Raw genomic sequence first — 18806 nt, 5'->3', positions numbered from 1 at the left:
GTTCCATATAAAGTAAAAGAAGGCGCAGCGGAGCGGGCCCGGTCCAGCTGGTATGGTATAAAAATTTGGGTCCAACTACCCCAGTACCCAAGTAAATCTCGCAAACGTTAAGAGGGAATAAACACCGCTTTGTACGATGTTCTCGCCAGAATTCGAACGTGTTCAGCGTCATAGGCAACAATGTCATGAACTCGATATGCGCATTCTGGGCGAAGTGTTCCCACCCTTAAAAGATATTAGAGAGCTAAAGAAGGCGCAGCGGAGCGGGCCCGGTTCGGCTAGTCTCCCACATAATCCAATCTCCCGATTTGACTTCTTCAGCTCTTACAAGTCGCAATTTTTGTCCGATTTGTTTGAAACTTTGCATGCAATGTTCTGTGACGACTTCCAACAACTGTGGCAAGTACTGTCCAAAATCAATCAATAACCAAAATCAGTCAATAAACCGGTCTCTCGACTATCCTTGTTCGGTTCCTAGAAGATTTAATTTTGCTAGTTTGACAGAAGTTTGGTATATAGAATAAAATAATGACCTTCAACTAAAAGTTATTTGTTCCATAGTGGTGGGTTCCAAAGATTCGTCCCGGCCGAACTTAGCACGCTTTTACTTGTTCTACCCTGCACCACCACTACAGGGTACAGGGTATTATAAATTTGTGCATTTGTTTGCAACGCTAAGAAGGAGAAGAGCTAGACCCATCGATAAGTTCGGCTTAGAATCACTTCCTGATTCGATTTAGCGGTTCGGCTTAGAATCACTTCCTGATTCGATTTAGCTATTGGGTTGCCCAAAAAGTAATTGCGGATTTTTTAAAAGAAAGTAAATGCATTTTTAATCAAACTTAGATTGAACTTTAATCAAATATACTTTTTTTACACTTTTTTTCTAAAGCAAGCTAAAAGTAACAGCTGATAACTGACAGAAGAAAGAATGCAATTACAGAGTCACAAGCTGTGAAAAAATTTGTCAATGCCGACTATATAAAAAATCCGCAATTACTTTTTGGGCAACCCAATATGTCCGTCTGTCTGTCTGTCCATGTATTCTTGTTTTTCGAATAAAACACTTATTGATTCAACTTTTTGGAAGTTATATTATGTTACATTTTATTTAGTTCATTTATTGTTTTTGCTTCCCTCTGAAGAAAACCAAACAAATTTCTTCCAAAAAGTATATGTGTATAACTAGGAATTAATAAAAAAAAAATATGTATGCGGTAATTGCTGATGTTTTTTTTTTGTTTGTATATAATAACTAAAGACAAAGGAGAGAAATATATTTAATATAATTTATTATTTATTTGTATTATTAATGTAAGTAACTGTGCAAAAGAGTACAAAAATTTATACAAACCAAAAAAAAAGAGAAAGAAAATTGACAAAAATTTGAATGTACTACGAAAGTTTGGGGAAGAAAAGTTTTTTGGAAACTAAAAACTTGATATGGAAGGAAAAAAGGAGTAATAACTTGATAAAATTTTTTTATTAAAGAATTTTTGTGCTAATGGACATTTTTTTGTTTATTTTTTTTTTTAATTTGGAAGTTATCGACAAAACAAAATTAAATTTAAAAATTTGATTTGAAGTGATACACCACCAACCAAACAAATGGCACTTGGGAGCAAAGAAAGTTGTTGATTTTACTGGTGGTTTTTACAAAAAATGTCCAACTGAGACTAAATGCAATAACTTTTTGTGGTACGAGGGGGGGAAAGGGTGGAAAACCGGAACAATCATTTTATAGAAAATTTTGCCATAGTATAACAAAATAATTTAAAATGATGTGGAAATGGCCTAAAGGGGAAAATTTGGTTGATATTTTTTATAGAATTTCTTGTAGGGCTAATCAAACTCTTATGACTTGGGTTCTCGGTTTTGGGTTTTGGGATTTATTGAAGCTTTCTAATACTAATAGTATTTTTTTGTATAATTTTTAAGAATGTTTTTGTTTTATAATAATTATTTTATAAGAGCTTTTTAATAGCGTTTTTTTGTTTTAAATAATATTTAAAATATTTCGTTTTTATTATTCATTTAGCGGAGGTGGTGAGGAAATGTCTTTTGTTTGTTTTATTAAATGTTTAGAATTCATTAACTTAGTACATTATTTGTTTTGTTGTATTACATGTGGATTTATTTTACGAATTTTGTTTAAAGTAACGTTAATGTATTGTGTAAAAACTAAAATTAATTCTGTAGTATTTAATAATAGCTCGAAAGACAATGACAAAGGAATTTAAGGGGATTTTGGGAATTTTAGTTTCTCCCTGGAAATGTTTGCTTGAATTCAAAATACTTGTGTAGTGTGTTTGTTATTTAATTTAAAAAGAATTTTGTTTATGTTTATTATACATCTACAAAAAATAATAATAATAATAAAAATCAAATAAAGAAAAACTGTAACCCTCTGTTGGAAAAAAATAATAATAATTACGCGCATGCAATGCCAGAATACATTGGGCTCGACCACTTTTTATATGATTTCATTGATCTGTACTTATCAATTTTTTCTTCTTTTAACATTAAACTAAGCCTAGCCAAACATACAAGTGTGCCTATTAAACACGTTCAACTTCTGATCATATACTCGTAGTGATCATTCTTAAAACGCTATATGCTCGCTCTCTCTCTCACACACTCTCTTTCATCGTCTTCCCTCGTTTTTTTTAAGCACTACTTATGGGCGCATATCGATGTACTTTGGGTTGTTTAGGCTCTTTGGGTGGCACAATATCTTCTGTCAATTTCTGATAGACTATGGAGTTTTTGTGCGCCTGCAATAGAGACATGCGATACCGTTCGCCGCGCTTGCGCATTACCATTGATACAATTTTGGCTATGCCCAAAAGCAAAATCAGCACAACAGTGACAATTATGATGGCAGGTACAAGGAATTTATAACCGCTATAATAGATGCGTCCATGTTCAATGATACGCTCCTCATATTCATCGTCATCTTCATCATCATCATCCTCATCGTCCTCATCATCATCGTCTTCTTCGCTATAGCGGTTGTGTTTCGAATTGGAAAGTTTGAATTTATCTAAAGAAAAATTAATTAAAAAAATATATATATATATTAATTTAAAGATATATATACATAAATAAAAAATGTAAAAAAAAAATCAAAAAATTTCAATTAGTTTAATAGCCTTAAGAAAGTTGCTTTAAAAGAAGAGAATTTTGAAATACAAATTGCCTGCCTTTATACTATCAGAACGTGTTCCTATGATTGACAAGATCCTAATCTGTGGTTTAACATGAACCATATCGGTTCTCTCCCAAAATAAAAGATTTAACGAATCTAGATATTATTTATGTACGTAGAAGCTGAAAGACGAAATGAATATACTATGGTCCATCAGTGATGGGTATACATATTGGCGTCAAGACAGTGGGCCTCAAACGAGCACCAACATGAAAATGAAACAAGTAAAAGCGTGCTAAGTTCGGCTGGGCCGAATCTTAGGAACCCACCACCATGGATTCTGCTAAAAATTTATACAAAACTAGCTGACCCGGGCCCGCTACGCTGCGCCTTCTTTTACTTTATATGGAACAAAAGTCTCATTGGAATGTTTATTTTCGACTATTAAAGATCTTTTAGTGAAATACCATACAAACTTGGATAACAGTTTAACAATATAAGTGCCTTTATCTGAATCCCACATGATCTTTATTGGTCTACGAATTTGAGTTTGGATGTAAGGTATACTCCATTCTTAAAATACTTGGTTTCTGCCAGATATTCCCTTGATATCTGATTTAGGGGTGTTTTAGGGGGAAGGTGGTCCCCCAGATACCCTAAAAAAATATCAGCATCGCTCTCTTCTCTCAAATACCATTTATTTAGACCCCATATTGCCATTGGCTTAAGAGGAGGCGTCCCCCAAACACATGGCCCCAAAATAGGTTATCAAATTCGTTTTCTAATCTCAAATACCTTTCATTTGAGCCACGTATTGGCATGGCCGAAAAATTTTTTCCCTTTGGGGGTGTTTTGGGAAAGGGGTGAAGCCCTAAATACATGGTCCTACATTTGGATATCAAATTCGTATTCCACTCCCAATACCTTTATTTGAGCGCCATATTGCGATGGTCAGTAAAAAATTGCTGTTTGTAGGGTGTTTTGGAAAGGTGTAGACCCCCATAAAATTGGTCCCGAAAGTGGGTATCAGTTCTTGCTCTACTCCCCAATACCTTTCATATAAGCTCCACATTGTCAGTAATATGCCCGATTTAGGGGTGTTTTGGGGATTGGTGTGGTCCCCCAAACACTAAGCCCGGAAAATATATCAGCAACGTGCTCTATTCTCATATAACTACATATCACTTATTTGAAACCCATATTGCCATTGGTCTCTAAATTGGACATCAAATTCGTTTTCTAATCTCATTTAAAGTCCTTATTGCAAAAGTCAGAAAATATGTCCGGTTTGGGGTATTGGCCCTAAAAACTAAAAATATTTAGTTCCGCTCTCTTTAAGACCCAAATTGTCTTGGTGAGCAAATACGTCCAATGGGGGGTTGTTATGGTGGTGGGACGTCTCCTGGACAGTTGGTCCCTAGTGTTGATATCAGATATGTGGTTTACTCGGATTCGTGTTTTACTCTAAAAACCCTCTTATTTGAGCCTCATATTGCAATAGTCAGCAAATACTTCCTATTTGGGTGGTGTTATGGGGGTGGGATGACCCCATAGACACCTTTCCCGAATATTGATATCAGATTCGTGCTTTACTCCCAAAGACCTTTCATTTCAGCCCCATATTGCTATGGCCTTAAATTTGTCCCCTTGGGGGGATGGGCGGCCCCCCAAACACTTGGTCCAATATGTGGATATCAGATTCGAACTGTACACTTACATACCTTTTATTTAAGCCCTATATTCCCATGGTCAATAAATAAGTCCTTTTGGAGGGTGTTTTGGTGGACCCCCAGAAACGTGGCCCCACATTTGGATATAAGATTCGTATTCAACTCCCAAATACCTTTCATTTGAGTTCCATATTGCCAAGGTCGTTAATAATGTCCGATTTAGGGGTGTTTTGGGGGTTGGGGTGGTCTCCCAAACACTTGGTCCGACTATGGATATCAGATTTGTTTTCTAATCTTAAATACCTTTCATTTGAGGCCCATACTGTCGTGATTGGTATATACAATATATACATACATATATATTTGGTAGGTTTTAGGGTGCCCGAACCCATTAGAACCCAATTTCTGTCGCACCAACAAATATTAAACCTTCTAGGAACTGAACAAGGATGATCGAGAAACCGGTTTACATGGGAGCTATATCAGGCTATAGACCGATTTAGATCGTACTTGACACAGTTGTTGGAAGTCATAACAAAACACTACATGCAAAATTTCAGCCAAATCTGACAAAAAATGCGGCTTCCAGGGGCTCAAGCAGTCAAACGATCGGTTTATATGGGAGCTATATCAGGTTATAGACCGATTTAGACCGTACTTGACACAGTTGTTGGAAGTCATAACGGAACACCACATGCAAAATTTCAGCTAAATCGGACAAGAATTGCTGTTTCCAGGGTCTCAAGAAGTCAAATCGGGAGATCATTTTATATGGGAGCTGTATCAGGTTATATAGAGCGATTTAGACCGTACTCGACACGTTGTTGGAAGTCATAACGGAACACCACAAGCAAAATTTCAGCCAAATAGGAAAAGAATTGCTGTTTCCAGGGTCTCAAGAAGTCAAATCGGGAAATCGGTTTATATGGAAGCTGTTGGAAGTCTTAACGGAACACCACATGCTATAATTTCACGCAAATCGGACAAAAATTGCGGCTCCCAGGGTCTCGGTGTCAAGAAGTCAAATCGGGAGATCGGTTTACATGGGAACTATATCAGGTTATAGACCGATTTGGACCATTCTTGACACGGTAGTTGGAAGTCTTAACGGAACACCACATGGAAAATTTCAACCAAATCGCACAAAAATTGGGGTTTCCAGGGGTTCAAAAAGTCATATCAGGAGATCGGTTTATATGGTTATAGACCGATTTAGACCGTACTTTAAACAATTGTTGGAAGTCTTAACGGAACACCACATGCAAAATTTCAGCCAAATCGGAGAAAAATTTCGGATTTCAGGGGCTCAAGAAGTCAAATCGGGAGATCGGTTTATATGGGAGCTATATCTTAATCTGAACCGATAGGGCCTATTTGCAATCCCCAACGACCTACATCGATATAAAGTATCTGTGCAAAATTTCAAGCTTTACGCGTTCGACCTCTATCGTGATTTCGACAGAGGGACGGAAGGACGGACATGGCTAGATCGACTCAGAAAGTCGAAACCATGAAAAATATATATACTTTATTCTTGGACGAATATTTCGAGGTGTTACAAACGGAATGACTAGATTAGTATGGTGGTGGGTATAAAAAGGCCCCAAATTTGGGTTGGTTTTTCATTATGAAAAATTACCCTAAAACAAATGCACCTAAAAAAAAATGCAATTTGCATCCCAATATTTGGGTTGTATTTTTATAATGAAATTTCATTTCAAACACCAAATAAACCCCAAAATGTGCATTATCACCCCAAATATTTTGTTGTTGTTTAGTGTATATATTTGGAGTGTAAAAGTAGAAAACACTTTAGGATGTAAATGCATACAACAATTTGGTGTTTAAATTCATTAATGGTTTCAACCAAATTGCGAAGAAGAGTTTGCGATAGAAAGTTGTAAAGGGTGATTTTATTATTGTGAAGGGTGAAATATCGCAGCTCTGTCGGCCAGTGTTAATGATGACCATCAATTAGATTCGTCTCCGTTCGCAGCAGTTGGCCCTCTGCTACTCAACAACGTGGACAATTTTGCTCAATGATTTAGGTGTGAAGCCTTTCAAAATATAGCTGTTGGAAGAATTGAAGCCAAACGATCTACCGCAACGCAGAATTTTTGGTGAATGGGCTCTTGGAAAGTGGGCCGAAGATCGACTTTTTTTATCGAAAAATTATGTTCAGCGATGAAGCTCTTTTTTGGCTCAATGGGTACGTAAAAAAGCAGAGTTGTCGATTTTGGAGTGAAGATAAGCCAGAAGAATTGCAAGAGCTATCAATGCATCCAGAAAAGGTTACAGATTAGTGCGGTTTATGGGCTGATGACATCATTAGATCGTACTTCTTCAGAGATGATAAGAATCTGAACATAACTGTGAATGGTGAGCGCTACCGTGAGATGATATCCAACTTTTTTTTGCCCAAAATGCAAGAGCTTGATGTGCATGACATGTGGTTTCAAGAAGACGTTGCCACACGCCCACAGCACGCGTAACAATGGACTTATTGAGAGGCGAGTTCGGTGAACATTTTATTTCACGTTCGGGTCAATTGGCCGTCTAGATAGTGCGATTTAACGCCTTCAGACTATTTTTTGTTGGGCTATGTAAAAGCGCATGTCTTTACAGACAAGCCCGTTTCAATAGACGCATTGGAAGACAACATTGAAGCAATTATTCGAGAGATACCGGCAGAAATGTTGGAAAAAGTATGCCAAAATTGGACTAAGCGGATAGACCATTTGAGGCGCAGTCACGGTCAACATTATCATGAATAGTATTCAAACATTAAATTAAATGGACCGTACTATCGATTCAAACAAAGGTTTCATGCATTTTTCTGAATGCATGAAACCCTTTAGTTCCTACGTTGAACCATCCAGATCGCTTTACAAAGCCCAACAACTTGCGAATGTTCACATCCGCTAGATCAGACCAGTTCTTAAAGAAATGAGGACTGCTTTTGGCTGCCAGTGCGGGACGTACACACAACAGATGTTTTAGTTTCTTCTTCCTCGAAGTCCTTAGAGCTTTTGTCTGTTAGCATGTTTTCCAACCATACTGGACGGTAGACCTCTTCAATTCTAGATTAGGCCACAAAATTTTGTTTAACTTTTAAAAAATATTAAATTTGATAAAATTTTGTATACAAAATTTTTCGAAGCTTACTCGTATTTTGTTTATATTCAACACTACAATATTTTTTATATAAAATTACGATTTTCCAAGAAAATTTTATCTAAATTGCAATTTTGAGTTAATATTTGTATACTTACTCAACAAACGTTCATTGTTGGTTTCCTTATCCAAATCGACCTCTTCTACACGTATGGTATGACCCTTTAAGCTCTTGGAAACATCGGCCTTCTCCTTGTAATACTCATAATCGGCGGTGTCCTCATCATCCTCATCGGCATTGTTGTTATCTTCGTCATCATAATTGCTCTCATCATCTTCATCATCCTTCTCCTCATCGGCTGTGTTCAAGTCATCGTCAATGTCCTCCTCGTCATCATCATCTTGCTCGTCCTGAATACGTTTCTTGGAGTCCTTCATGATCTTTTGCAAACGATTATTCTCCATGATGTTCATGAGGTTCTTGGCATCTTCATCGAGATCTTTGTCGGCTTTTTCTAGGCCTTTCTCAATCTTGGTGTAGGTCAGTTTCTTCTTGAGGGCAAAGTCTTCGTGTTTGCATACCTCATGGGCCAAGGCGGACCAGCCGGCTTGGGCTTGATGTTGCAGGACAGCACTATCGGCATCCAAAGAAGCCAAAGTCAAGATCTTGTGGGGCATAATTTGAGTATTCAGCGAGACATAGCTGATAAAGTCCTGGAAGTCTTCATTACACTTCAGGGGATTGAGAGTGAGATCTAAACTTCTAAGGTTCTTGAATTGACGCACATCGCTGGAATGGATTTTGTGGATTTGATTGGAGGACACATTGAAAGATCTGAGGGTATCATAGAATTTGTATTTGCGTCCCACTCCAAATTGGTTGTCGGCCAAGAGAGTCTTCAACTCACAATCACTAACATCCAATTCACGTAGCTTATGCAGAGGCAGGAATAGACGAACGGACAGCTTGTGGATGGGGTTGCCAGCCAAATTCAATTTGGTCATGTCATTGTTGTTCATAAAGATCAGCTCATCCAATTTGGCAATCAAATTGTTGCTCAGGTCCAAGTCATTCAGTTTGTTGAGAGCGGAGAAGGTATCTCTTTCCAAGTTGTTGATATTGTTCCAGGCCAGTTTCAAGGTGGCCAAATGGGGCATGGTTGAGAAAGTCTTGTGACCCAAAGAGCTTATGGCACAGTTAGAGATGTCCAAATAGTAGACGGTAAAGTAGCCATTGTAGCTGCGGAAACCATCGGTGGGCAATTGGCTGAGACGGGGATTGTCGTTCAAGCGAATAACATCCAATTCAGAGTTCTTGTAGAAGACCATGCTGGATATCTGATCCAATTCATTGATGGACAAGTCAATGTGACGCAAGTTCTTGAGGGTCAAGAAGGAATCGGCTTGGACCTTGGTCAAACCATTGCCCTTCAGGTTCAAATTGGTCAAACTGGACATTTTGTCAAACATGCCATGGTGAACGGTGTGAATTTGATTGAAGCTCAAATCCAGTTGCTGCAAATCCGAAGTACCGAAATGCAAATCGTTGGTGATCGAATTGTATTTCAAGTGTAAGATGGCCAAAGCAGTGGCATTAAAGATGTTGGGTGGCAGGGTCTTGAGCGAGTTGTAGGACAAGTCCAATTCCTCAATGGTGTCGATTTTGTCGAAAACATGATCGGGTATCTTTTGCAAATTATTTTGCGACAAGTTAATGTAGATGATGTTGGAGAGCTGAGAGAAGGCATTGGGGTTCAATTCCATCAAATTGTTGCGCGACAAATCCAATTCTTCAATGCTGGAAGACTGAAATCGAATGAGAAGAAGCAGAGATTTAATTCTATTGTAGACAAAAGTTCAATGATATTTAAATCGATGTAATGTAGACTGCAAACACTGATGGAAAAAAAGACGTTACAAATTCATGCATCAATGTTGTCATTATCATAAACAGGAGTTGTTGAAAATATTGTCAACATGCGGGGATGATTTTGTGAACGCGCTTTGTTGAATTCATGCAGCGCAATGTTGTTAGGCCAAAGACTTTGCAATCTTTAACAAAAAACTACTCTAGGCGCTGTCAGAACACATCAGAAAAAAATGTTAGCGCTGATTTTCCCCTCCTAATGCTGGTGACATTTGTGAGTTACTATGCCATTTGAACATATGGTATAGCAGCCATGTCGTGTGGCAAATAAGTTCAGCACTACAAAGGTGGAAGAGAAGAGCTAGTATGAAAGGCGTCAAACTTGGTTGGCGTCATGCTTACATCGTAGACACATTTTTACGGTATATTCGATATGTGTTCAACCTACCAATCTATGACCCTTGAAGCCTTCAAGAGTCGTAGATTGTTGATGATTGTTGAAAAATCTTGTAATTAAAGAAGAAACAAACGAAAAATTGTGAAATGAAATGATTTTCGCCCTAACAGACATAAAACTTAAAAATTAAACCTTTTTTCTTTGAATAGAACTCAAAGTATGGAGTAAATTTCTTTGCGAAGTGTGATTTTTTTCGTTTGAGGATAATCAAATTTGTCGTTGCCATATTTTCTTGGAAAGAAAATTCGAGGCATTCCAACTCTTATTTGCTTTGACTCTATGATGAAATAGACCCCATGTAACCGTTTTTGGGATAGGGATAAAAATACCATTTAAAGCCATTCTTAGGTTCATAAAATTATGTATATAACAAAAAACTTATTACCTTCAACAAATAATGAACACTGGACATGACACTCAAGTCATTGCCAGAGATGGTTAACATGCGCAATTTCTTGTTATTGGCAAAGGTATCGGGATTGATGATGGCCAAACCAACATTGGTCAAATTCACCGAGAACAAATCATCCAAATCCTTAAAAGCTTCCGGATGCATGTACTCAATAGTGCAGTTGGCAATTTTGATGGAGGAGACATGTTTTAGGCCCAGTTTAGAAAAGAAATAAGGTTCCAGCAAAATGGGATATTGTGGTCCCACATCGGTGACTACCAAATCGGTGATATCCTTGCCGAATTTTTGGGTACCAAGATCAATGCTGAAATTATAGACAAAAAGTTAAAACCGGAAACTTTTCTGTTAAAATTTTATATAGCAACATACCGACTGCAGTAGGCCACCAAATAACTGTTGATGTTACGTTCGCATATACAATACCGTGGACAGGGAACACTTTCGGTATAGCTCTTCTCATCATCATCGTTGATGTCGTTTTCACTATCGAAATCATCATCATCCTCGTCATCGTAACTGTCATCATCCTCTTCGTTTTCGTCATTGGCATTTAAGGTCTTGTCATTGTGGAATTCAATGGAATTGGATTCTTTGTTATTGTCTTCAAGCGAAGATTTCACGGTAGAAGTCTAAAATAAATGTTTCAAAATTTTCAAAACCTTATCTTAGCACGTTTTTTTTCTATTCCCTACTCACCTTGGTTTCTCCCTTGACAAGTTTTACATCAATTGGTTTCTTTTGGAATTTGGGTTGCTCAGTGGCCAATTTAGCCTTGCTCTTGGATTTCTTGGTAGGTGTGGTGGTTGCTTCATCGTAGTTATACTCATCATCATAATCATAGTTGTCCTCATCGTAGTTGTCATCATAAACAATTTCGGCAGGCGCAGCGGTGGTGGACGTGGTTGAAGTGTTATTCAGTTTTTTGGCGACAAGTTTTTGGAATCTAAGAAATATACAAAAATTTTAAAATTAGATCACAGTTTCAAAAAATTTTATATCTTTTGTATCAATAAATGAAACCCCATTCGAATGGGACTTTAGGGTATAAAGAATCCCAATACTAGGTTTGATGACCCGTTGAACTTTTATCTTTTTAGGAGTGAGGATGTACATTGCAGATTTGCTCATAATCATTCCATTAAGCAAAATCAGGGAAACTTTGGGTAGATACAAATATTTTACTATCTTACTAAGCCTAACTATAGGGACTTACAACCATTTTAAGTTATTAGGCCATATTTCTTTATTTACAGATAGCAGAACGAAGCCATGTGATAATCAACCTGTTGTTATTCATTTATATTTTGATTTAAAGAGTTACAGACATTTTGTTATAACATCCTGAAATTTTGGCTGAAATTTTTGCTTGAGTTGGTTTGTTATGATTTCCAACTACTGTATTAAGTGTGGATCAAATCGGTCCATAACCTGATATAGCTGTCATATAGACCGATCTGGGGTTTTGACTTCTTCAGCCTCTATAGGGCGCAATTCTAATCCGATTTGGCTGAAATTTTGCATTAGGTGTTTTGTTTTGACTTCCAACAACTGTTATAAGTACGGTTCAAATTGGTCTATAACCTGATATAGCTGCCATATAAACCGATCTTGAATCCTGACTTATTGAGCCACTAGAAAGCGCAATTCTTGTCCGATTTGGCTGAAGTTTTACAGGAGGTGTTTTGTTATGACTTCCAACAGCTGTGCTAAATATGCTTTTTAATTGATCCATAACCTGATATAGCTGCCATATAAACCGATCTGGGATCTTGACTACTTGAGCATCTAGAGGTCGCAATTATTATTCGATTTGGCTGAAATTTTTGTGCAACGACTTCTTTAATCAACTTCAACATACGTGTCAATTATGGTCTGAATCGGTCTATAGCCTGATACAACTCCCATATAAACCGATCTCCCTATTTTACTTCTTGAGCTCTTGAAATTTTACACAACGACTTCTACTATGGTCTACAACATTTAGTTCAATTATGGTCCCAATTACACGATAACATAATAACGCCCTTAGTTAGGGGGTTACAAACATTTTAACTATTGGGTCATAATTCTTATATTTGTTACAGACCATAAAACGAAGCCATGCGATATTTACGATACGATTTTTACAGAAAACCCTTATCACTTGGCATTGTACAAGGAGTACTAATAAATTTCTTTTCCGCAATGGCCAGTATAAACAAAAAAAAAAAAGTTTAGTGCCTCGACTTCTTGAGGCACTAAGCTTCTAGTGCCTCAAGAAGTCGAATCGGGGGATCGCTTTATATCCCCAACGACCTACATCAATAAGAAGCGGTTGGCTTTAAGCGTTCGACCGCTATCGTGATTTCGACAGACAGACAGACTAGATCGACTCAGAATGTTGAGACCGTCCAGAATATATATAATTTATGGGTTCCTAGATCAATATTTCGAGGTGTTACAAACAGAATGACTAGATTAGAATACCCCCCATCCTATGGTGGTGGGTATACAAAGCCAACTCCTTTGTAAGGAGTAAATATTACCAACGTTTCCTTTTCTTTTAAACGGTTACGGTATGCCGTTTAGTTTCTGTTAAAACCACATTACGAAGCACTCATGTGCACTTCCTGTTTTGCGAAATACTCGGTCCCCTGCAACCCACAGCCCTAGCTCACGCTTCATTCGTCATCCTATTAAAAAGCTCGCATGGTGAAGGGCTTACTGATTACGTAGGCTGATATGCTGTTATCATCCATCCATTTTAGGCCAGTTCATCGGCCGCTTCGTTCCCCGCCATCCCTTGTGACTCAGAAGAGCCTGACAGCATTCTCTATAATTCGAAGAAGCTTTTTGTGTCTTCTGATCAGTTTCAACCTTACATCGAACGACGCCAAAGCCTTCAGCGCCGTCTTTCCTGATTCCAAGGAATTCAATGTGATCTGTTGCTTCGGTGCCACATCCCAATTTAGAACCATCCGTGTATATAGAGGGTAGGACGGGTTGTCTTCAGCCCATATATCCCTTTTTGGGAAAACGACGTCCGATCTGCCGAGAAGGAATATGCGCCGCATAAAGCATGCCGCTGCACCCTATCTCCATGCCCCAGCAGAACAAAATGATACCCATGCGACAGGTTCCTTACTCCCCATACCCACCATACAACAAACACCTGAAGTCGAGAATCGCATTATCGGGTCACCATTAGCACCGCCATGGTAACCTATACCATCTTGATCATCTTGCGAAGAGCGCAGTTTTCCAAAGCCCAATGCCACACCGGACAGGGAATGGGTCGAACAACCGCCGTAAACAGCCGGTCTACCTTATCCGGCCTATGTACTCAAATCCTTCCTATCGAGTAGCAACAGAAGTAGGTCATATTCAGTCCCCTTTTGACCCTTTTCTCGACGTTCCTTCTTCAGTTTCTAGTCAAGAATTACTCCCAAGTAGATGTCCTTGAGAGAGATAGAGACAGCAGCAGCTTTACCACGTCCAAAAAAGGGGCCCTGAAACACTTTTGTTCAAGACTGAAGTACACAGTCCTTCTGGGGTTTATGACAAGTCTCCCCCTAAATGAGGTCCGTAGATAGGAAACGGCTACCCACAATGATGACGACGTTATCCGCGAAGGCAACGACTTTCACTTTCTTAGAATCCCATTGATTACCAGAAGCCACAAAAGAGGTTATGAAACCCCTGCTTTCGGTTTTATAACCTCAATAGAGACCCAATTCGCCAATAGAAGGGGACCTTCATATCCTTCAGAAAGCCACATATCGACTTCAACTTCACGTTGAGAGTCCATTCTACGTTCAAGAAGGCCGTTTTTTTTTTTGTAAACTAAGAAATAATCCAACATTGAGAAATAGGCACAATACACTATCCACACAATTTTCTTACTTTGCACACTATATAGTGAAACTCACAACGAATAACTTACCTTGCATCCTTGGCCAAAACTTCAGAATGCTTTGCGGCTTCCACTAAATCATCCAAAGTATTGTCACTCAAAGTTTTCTGTGTTGAAGCCGCTGTGGAGGTCTCACTCTTGGCACTTGTCGTAGATACAACTACTGGTATCTCCTTGACTTTGGGAGTGGAAATGCGAATATGCTGTTGCTCCTGATTGGTTGGCTTGGCAGGTTCTGACGAGGGTAGAATGTCATCCTGCAAATCCAACTGATCATCGGGTATGGCATCATGAACAATATTTAGATTAGGGCTGGAGCGGGCTACATGGCATACCCCTATGGAGAGGAGTAAGAGTAGTACCAGTCTGGACTGGCGTGACATGGTGTGATTAAAGGAGAACTAAAAAGAAGAAAGGAAACAATAATAATTAAACATTAATTTAAACAGAGAAAATTGCTTTTATTAATTTTTATTAACTATGACTATATTGTCCTAGCAACCTTTAAAATTAGAACAGCTAAGTACTACATTTCAATGTGAACTACTAGTTCCATTGTTAACTCAAGTGCGCGATCCTCATAATTTGTGCCACACCACACCACATTCTTGGTTATTGAATATTTTTAGTTTTATTTTTGTAATAGTAAGTATTTGTTAGTTGTTGTAGTTATTGCTGTCTTTCGTAGCAACTCGTATTGGTTTTATCTGCGGCAAATAAAATTAAATGCTATCTCTCATTGGGGTGGGTTTTATACCGATAAGATAAAACCCCAATAAACTATTTCGAATATAGGTGGTATTACTAGTTGTATGAGTCGATGTACACACATATATGTCATATTATTGTACCAATAGTATTTAAAAATATAACCAGACACATGTGCAGACTACATATGCAGCCGCTTAGGTTTTAATGTTTAATGGCGGCCTTTGCACAATTGCGCTGAAGAGAAAAGTCTCACCTAATAAGGGGTTTCTTCACTTCACTGTCGAAAATTCCAAATTTTATTTGCTCACATTGAGTAATGAGAATTCTTTTGCGTAATGAGAATAAGAAAGGTGTGGCAAGTGTGAGACAATACGAACAACTCACATGTATATTCTTTTATAACAGTTGTTTCTCCCCGAACGCTGGTGGGGAATATTTTGTAGCGATGCTAACTAGTTAAAATAGATATGTACTTATTTATAAAAGTCAATTACACTTGAAACTCACATATTCGTACATATATTTTATTTCATTATGATATGAAATATCATGGCCTATTTTCACCATAGGTCTACAAATAGATTGCGGTAGCAAGGAAGTGACGCATATGTTGCTTGCGGTTTGTTATTAAACTCCATTTAATAAAGAGCATTACTTGTGTATTTGCCATCTTCCATCTATAGCTGACACTCATTTAAATAATAGTTTTGTTATGGGTTTCTTAGATTGAAAATATTTCGAATTATCAAAAGAAAAGAATGAAAGATAACTAGTAAAAGCGTGCTAAGTTCGCCTGGGCCGAACTTTGGATACCCACCACCATGGATAAATTAGCCATACTCTTTTATAACAACTCCACTACCATATCCATAGTAATATGCAAAAGGGGGCTGGGGCTGGTCTGTTATTTGATTCAGTGCCCGAGAACTCTTATACAAGTCTTTTATAACAACTCCACTACCATATCCATAGTAGTATGCAAAAGGGGGCTGGGGCTGGTCTGGTATTTGATTCAGGGCACGAGAACTCTTTTACAAGTCACATTTTCAGCAAAGTCGGGCAACAAATCCGCTTTTTATGGGAGTAAAACTCTAAATTGGTAGATCGTTCTATATGGCGGCTATAGCGTAATATAGTCTGTGTCAAATTCCAGCGAAATCGTGTAATATATGCGGCTTTTATGGGCTTAAAACCCTTAATCGGCAGATCGGTCTATATGACAGCTATATCTGAATAAAGACAGTCTGATCCATATTTGAGTCAAATATCGGGAGGCTTTAATCAACTCACCTTTTCAAATTTCAGTAAAATCGGATAATAATTGCGGCTTTTATGGACTTAGGACCCTAAATCAGCAGATCGGTTTGAACCATTTTGAGTCGAATGTCGGGAGGCTTAAAACAACTCATCGTATCGGTCTATATGGCAGCTATATGTGAATATGGTCCGATATGGGGCATATTCGGTTTGAATATCGGCTTTTACGGGCTCAAGACCAAAAATCGCCAGATTAGTCTATATGGCAGCTATATCTATATTCAAGAACTTAACCTGCATAAAAAAGAAATACGAGTCTGTGCAAAATTTTAACTCAATATCTCAATTTTTAATGATTGTAGCGTGATTATAACTTACGGACACAGGGACAGACAGACTCACGGGAATCCTTAGAATTGTACGACTATTGGAAATATATATACTTTGTATGGCCGGAAATGAATATTTCGATGTGTTGCAAACGGAATGACTAAATGATTATACCCCTATCCTATGATGGTGTGTATAAAACCACTAAAACTTTCTCATTTCCAGTGTAGGTGCCATATAGTCATGTTTGTTTGGTTAGGTTACATTAAACTGAGGCCGTAGTAGTCAATTCAGCTCGCCCCGAAAAAACGCATATAATGCGAAGAAACAAAGACCGTTTCCAATGTTGGAACTTCGCAAAAGTTCAATGGCACTACAAGGAAGTTCAATGGAAGTGCGATTGAATTTCGAGGAAGTTTGATAGAACTTCAAGACGTTAAGTAGAACTTCAAGGAAGCTCACCGAAACTTCAATTGGAACTTCTATGAAGTTCAATGGAACTTAAAGGAAGTTCAGTGGAACTTCATGGAAGTTTAGAGAAACTTCAAGGACGTTCAATGGAAATTCAAGGGCATTCAATCAAACTTTACCGATGTTCAATGGATCTAAGAAAAAATTCAATGGACTTCAAGAAAGTTCATTGAAGTTTAAAGGAAGTTCAATGAAAATTCAAGGAAGTTCAGTGGAACTTTAAGAAAGTTCGACGGAACTTTTAGAAAGTTCGACGGAACTTCAAGAAAGTTCAGTGTATCTTTAAGGAAGTTCAGTGGAACTTCTAGGAAGTTCAGCGTAACTTCAAGGAAGTTCAGTGGAACTTTAAGGAGGTTCAGTGGAACTTCAAGGAAGTTCAGTGGAACTTCAAGGAAGTTCAGCGGAACTTCAAGAAAGTTCTGTGGAACTTCAAGGAAGTTCAGTGAAACTTCTAGGAAGATGGGTTTGAAGTCTATGGAAAATTTCGAGCGCTTATCTTAAATCTTTCAAAGGTTAGCGTGTTTTCGCCACACAGACGAATACGGCCTGATCAATTAAAATTGTAATGACAATCAAGAAAATACTCGTATATACTTTATGAGGCCTTATGCTTACCGCTGTACTGCCACAATGCTGTATGTTGTTGTGATCTGGTGGACGGCGCTTTAAAAATCCATCTACTGTTAAATACTCAGCGGAATCGAAATGTTTAATTTTTGTGCATCACAACCCTTCTCTATTTTAATGCCTCCCACAATGTGTAGTTCCAGTGACATTAAACACTGGAACTACACATTGCCAGAGGCACAGCCGATGAGAACTACAATATCCCTGGTTTTTTTAATAAAGGTAGAGTTCTATACATATAGTTCCTGAGTAGATGATCATGAGGACTTTGGAGTAACTGTTATGGAACTAAGTTTGGTATAACACGCCGTGAGAGGTTACTTTTACTAAAAGTTTAAAGTAAGAATATAGAAGCTGTGAGTACATCGTCGAAGAGATTCCCCTTACCCCAATTTCTAAAAAGCCAGATCTCGGCGATCACTACGGAGATTTTATTAGCAACCTTATAGTAATCTTATAGCAAATTTTTTGTATCCAAATTTAGGTGTGGGGTACCGGGAAGGACCGCCCCATCCCATAACCCACCCAAACGAAAATATTCTCTGCTGAGTACAGTATGGGACACAAATAAAAAGTATTTTAGAGTAGAAAACGGATCTGTTTTCGACGTTTGGGGTCAAGTATTTGGGGGGACAGCCCCCCAAACCGAAGATATTTAACGACAATGGCTATATAGGGCGCAAATAAATGGTGTTTGGGAATAGAGCACGAATCCTGTAACTATGTTCAGAACCAAGCGGCTACTCCACCCTAAAAAAACACCCCATCGTATGCAAAAATCCTGAAGGACGGACAGAAAGACCGTCAGAGAAAATAGTTAGGTGTACATGGCAAGATCTTTTCAAACTCC

At 38.1% G+C, this 18806-nt stretch overlaps 1 protein-coding gene across 4 annotated transcripts in view; it reads right to left on the bottom strand.

Moving 5' to 3' along the window:
• Nucleotides 1–1464: 1464 nt before the first annotated feature.
• Nucleotides 1465–18806, bottom strand: part of LOC106084875 (uncharacterized) — a 134364-nt gene continuing 117022 nt past the window's right edge. For 3 of the 4 annotated variants that reach the window (XM_013248817.2, XM_013248818.2, XM_013248820.2), the window contains 6 exons: nucleotides 14591–14961; nucleotides 11365–11611; nucleotides 11038–11297; nucleotides 10642–10972; nucleotides 8091–9738; nucleotides 1465–3043 (listed from right to left, as the gene is read on the bottom strand). In XM_013248817.2, the coding sequence (XP_013104271.1) occupies nucleotides 2667–3043; nucleotides 8091–9738; nucleotides 10642–10972; nucleotides 11038–11297; nucleotides 11365–11611; nucleotides 14591–14943 (3216 nt within the window). In that variant the 5' untranslated portion in view covers nucleotides 14944–14961 and the 3' untranslated portion in view covers nucleotides 1465–2666. Of the gene's footprint in view, nucleotides 3044–8090; nucleotides 9739–10641; nucleotides 10973–11037; nucleotides 11298–11364; nucleotides 11612–14590; nucleotides 14962–15062; nucleotides 15137–18806 lie in introns of those variants that run through there. The other variant, XM_013248821.2, reaches the window with a different exon arrangement.

The sequence above is a fragment of the Stomoxys calcitrans genome, chromosome 5 (genome assembly GCF_963082655.1).
Source record: "Stomoxys calcitrans chromosome 5, idStoCalc2.1, whole genome shotgun sequence".
NCBI classification, from domain to species: Eukaryota; Metazoa; Arthropoda; class Insecta; order Diptera; family Muscidae; genus Stomoxys; species Stomoxys calcitrans.
This window is presented reverse-complemented; position numbering and strand designations above follow the sequence as displayed.